The following is a 4,601-nucleotide window of genomic DNA, read 5'->3' on the forward strand; positions in this document are numbered from 1 at the left end:
TGTTCTATATCTCACACACACACACACACACACACACACACACACACACACACACACACACACACACGAGCAAGGTCAAGCTCCGCTGCGGGAACAGATTCCTTTTTTTTTTGTAGTTCATGTATTCAAGTTTGGCTTTCTTTTGTACCGTTTTGTGTTTATGATGTAGAGAGAAATGTTCAGTTTTGATACGCAATGTTTTTGGTTCTGTTTGGGGATCGCCACTAATGCGTGAATCCCTCAAAACCGCTCGCATTTCACCTCTAAAAATAAAAGGAATTATTTTTTTTAAGGAAATTTAAGCCTGTTTTATGGAACGTTAATATTATTATTTTTTATGACCAACACATTTGCCTCAAATTCTCATTATTGTAATGCAAAAAAATAAATAAATCTTTACGGTAAACATTTTTTACATGTAAATGATACATACATAGTGTTTATTGTGTCCTTTATGCTTATTTTTATTTTTTTACGGTCTTACATTACATGTATAAGGATATAACAATACAAAAATAAAACACTTGGACACATACATTAAGATAATGGTGAAAATTCATAATGATCCTAAAAAATAGGCTTTATTTTCTTCAGGTAAAATACATTTATTTTATTTTATTACCATTTTATATTTTATTATATCAAATATTATTAAATATACATTTATTTTATTTTATTTTGAGGGGGGTGAAATATCTGAATGTGTTTTTGTTTTTCACTCTAATATCTGCGATCATACAAAAAAAAAATTTTTTTTAATTAAATTAAGCCTGTTTTACAGAACATTTCATTCTCACATTTTTATGACCAACACATTTGCCTCCAAATTTCATTATTATAATGCAAAAAAAAAAACGAATGTAAAAAAATTTAAATGTAAGTTATTACACATTGAGAGTTTAGTTTTTGTGTCCTTTATGCTGATTTAAATTTAAATCATCGTGTTACAGTATTTTTACTGTATTGCATTTAAAAAACATGTAAGGATATAATAATAATAATTACAAAAACACTCAAGAATAAAACACTTGGACACATTAAAGTAATGAAAAATAATGCAAAAGTCATAATGATCCTAAAAGTAGGCTTTATTTAAATTTTTTCAGGTAAAGTATATTTTTATTTTATTTACTTTATTTTTGGGGTGAAATATCTGACCGTGCTTTTATGGGATTCGCTCTAATATCTGCCACCATTCACCAGAGTATACCAGAGCTTGCGTTTTTCATTGTGGATTTCTGAAGTATTGGAAAACGCTGGATGATATTTTCTTTTTTTGTGTGCGTCTCATTTAGAAGTAACGAACCGAACCGAACCACGCGTATCTGAACTGCAGAGAAAACCACTCGGAAGCGTCTCTTTATGCAGATATGTGACTAAGTCTGAGCATTTCAGCCGTGTATTATCAACACGTTTCTGAGGCCAGCTATCAATTAGCTTTGGATTTACGCAAGCCGGACTCAAACTCAATCTAACTACTCGGATAGTACGTAGTTAACAGATTTATTAGCGTCGTGCTGCGCATTTGATCAACTCAACATGTTGATTCATGAATTTGCTGCCACTTCATGTCAATATTTCTACACAAAGTAGAGAAAAATAGATCGCGATGGGTCTTTACAAGCCGACCCGGAGTTGTTGTTTTTTTGCTTCTTTTATAAAGTTCTGTTAAATGTTTGTGTTTACTTGTTTTTGTTATTATCTGTGTTGATTTTAAATGTTAGATAAATGGCAAAGCTAGTGCTGAAGTGCGCCAGGAACAAATTGTTTCATATTTCTGAGCTTGGATATAATTTGTCATTTAGAGATGCCAATTTTGCGTTTAACACACAGAAACGTTCCTTATTGTTTATAAGGTGAATAATCACTGTGCCCAAATTTTGCAGAAACGACAGTGGTTTCATTCTTGATGTTTTCGATCCAGATTGAAAGGAAACAGTTGAGTTTATCTCTAGAGATCATTTTCTTTTTCTTCATTAGTACTAACATCGTCTTTTACAACTAAAAGATGATTATATGAATTATTCTTGTTTATGTATTGCAAAAATGTAAACTCTTAAAGGAGAGCGAGAGTGGCCTTCCTCATTCTCCGGCCGCGGGGAGTGATTTTGTACTCGTGCCTGCATCGTTTTGTTCAGTTTTATCCTGGAGGCAGTCAGGTTTTTATTCAGACGTCACGTCTTGTGGCTTCAACTTGAGAATATTTTATAAATTCACATGAAGAGGGACGTGAGAATTCCAGATGTATGTTAAGTGAATTCTTGCTCCTCTTGAGCAAATAAAGTACTTTCTTTGTAAACATGGATCTGTTTGTCAATTCTGTTCGTCCTGCTTCAGCTGGAGCTTCACGAGTCAAATCTTGACTGGTTTTTATCAAGTTAAGGTCAGAATAACTGCAGCAATATCTCCAGATGAACACTTACTGGACTGAAGCAGCTCAGCTTTACTTGATTCTCCATCAATCATGTTTTAGAGTCTCAAATCTGATCCTCAGGATCTTTTGAGGAGCGTTTGTTTCCAGAAGCTTTACTTTCACTGTTCCTCAGCGGAGGAATGATCTTCACAAGCCTCCAGAACATCTCACATCTGAGGAGGAGCCTTTATTTCTTCAGCTCTCAATCACTGCATTATATGTTTGGAGCATTTCAATCTCATCTTACTATTACTGGAGATATAGAGCGACGACTGATATTTAGATCATTTATGTCAGTCAGTATGCTGAACTGTTAGAAAGATCTCACTGATTTACATTACAAGCAGCAGAATTACATCACTTTTTGGTCATATAAATATGCACCAAACTGCATGTTTTTGCTCAGTTTTGGGCCTCTGAATAAAACTGAGGATCATATTCTCCCTGTATCATGCTATATGAGCCATAAAAGACTGATGTAGGAAATATGAGAGGCTACTTTTAAAAGATTATTTTTAAAAATTGTCCAAAAGTTGAGATTGACTGATAGATTGAACATTAGAAAAGACGCACATTATGAACAAGTTGCGCAAAATACAAAAGATGCAAGAAATCAGAACGCGTAAATATGACCAAATAAAGTGCTTTACGTTCAGGATGCTGCACATGTATTATTAGAGAATATCAGTGTTGGGCACGAGGATTACTTTTCAAGTGACTAGTAAAGTAACGAATCTGAGTTACTTTTTCAAATATGTAACGCCCGTTACTTTGTTTCTCATGTATTGTCTGAAAGCTCTTCTGTCCTCAAGTTGAGAGGAATCAGGAGTGAGTGCAGAAGCGTTGTAGTTCTAGACTAAATGTCCACATTTAGCACAAAACAGATTCGGTATTCCTCAAACTTACTTTTTAGGGAGTACCGCAATATTGTAATGCATTACTTTTTAAAGTAACTTTCCCCAACACTGGAGAATACACAGCACTGTTAGAATGTTGCATAATATATATATATATATATATATAGATAGAAATGAATTGTGTTCATACGCATCTTCTTTGTGACGTGTTACTTTAAACCTTTAAGACAGAAATAAAAAATAAGACTTTATAGCACAATTTTAAATAAAATTAAAATAAATGCAATTTAAATTAATTTATCGTGCTTTATTGTGTTTGTACGCATCTTCTTTGTGACGTGTTACTTTAAACCTATAAGTCAGAAATAAAAAAAGAAGACTTTATAGCGCAATTTTAAATAAAATAAAAATAAATACTAAATTAATTTATCGTACTTTTAATTTGGAGACTTTTACTCTGTACCAGCCCCTCGATAACGAACTTCCGGCGCAGCTCGCTCAGTTGATGACGCTACATCCGCAGTTTCCTGTGCGCTTGCTCTAGCCGTCCTCCTCGACACACGTCTGATCATGTTGGGCAAAATAATCGGACAGAAATACGTGTCTGTCGCAAAAACATGGTAAGAACACGGTAAACCTCCGTACAGCGAGAGAACCCTGATATTTAATGAAAATAATGCGTTGGTTTTTATTAATAGTGTTGTCCTTGTGGCGACCAGACTAGCCTGCTAAAGCTAACGAGCTCAGGTCAACTTTACCTCTTACTGTATTCTTGCCTTTACCTTCGTGTGTTTATTAAACTAAATGGTCAAATGATTTGTAGCTTAGAAGAATTTAATAAAAGACCACAAATTGAACATGCATAATGATTCTATTTTGATAATCTTGTTGATTTCTTAATAGTATTAAAATAAACATGTCTTTAACCCTGTAAAGCCTGACGTGAAAATAGCCCGAAAAATCTTGTCTTTAAAAAAAAAATGAAACTGTTTATTGATTCTTTAGACAATATATATATATATATATATATAATTGCTTTTTTTATGGCTCATATAGTCTGATACAGTGAGAATATGAAGCTCAATTTTATTCAGAGACTAACTGAGCAAAAATATAGAATTTGCTGCAGATGCTGATATTTATATGATGAAATTCTGATGCTTGTAATTAGGGATGTAACGATTCACTCAACTCACGATTCGATTCACGATTTTTTTTAACAAAATGAGATTTAAGACAACCTATAAATTAAATGTGTCCTTTTATTATTGCTTGGACAAAATGCTGCACGTTTCTTTGTGAAATTGAAATATAACTATAATAATATACTA

The 4,601-nt window shown here is 33.1% G+C and overlaps 1 protein-coding gene across 1 annotated transcript in view; it reads left to right on the top strand.

Moving 5' to 3' along the window:
* The first annotated feature begins 3,731 nt into the window (after window positions 1–3,731).
* The window catches only part of uqcr11 (ubiquinol-cytochrome c reductase, complex III subunit XI), a 5,538-nt gene continuing 4,668 nt past the window's right edge, over window positions 3,732–4,601 (top strand). The window contains exon 1 of the mRNA XM_016464764.1: window positions 3,732–3,890. Coding sequence (XP_016320250.1) covers window positions 3,841–3,890 — 50 coding nt within the window. The 5' untranslated portion in view covers window positions 3,732–3,840. The remainder of the gene's footprint in view (window positions 3,891–4,601) is intronic.

This window comes from Sinocyclocheilus anshuiensis, unplaced genomic scaffold (assembly GCF_001515605.1).
Source record: "Sinocyclocheilus anshuiensis isolate Anshui unplaced genomic scaffold, SAMN03320099.WGS_v1.1 scaffold1491, whole genome shotgun sequence".
Classification (NCBI taxonomy): Eukaryota; Metazoa; Chordata; class Actinopteri; order Cypriniformes; family Cyprinidae; genus Sinocyclocheilus; species Sinocyclocheilus anshuiensis.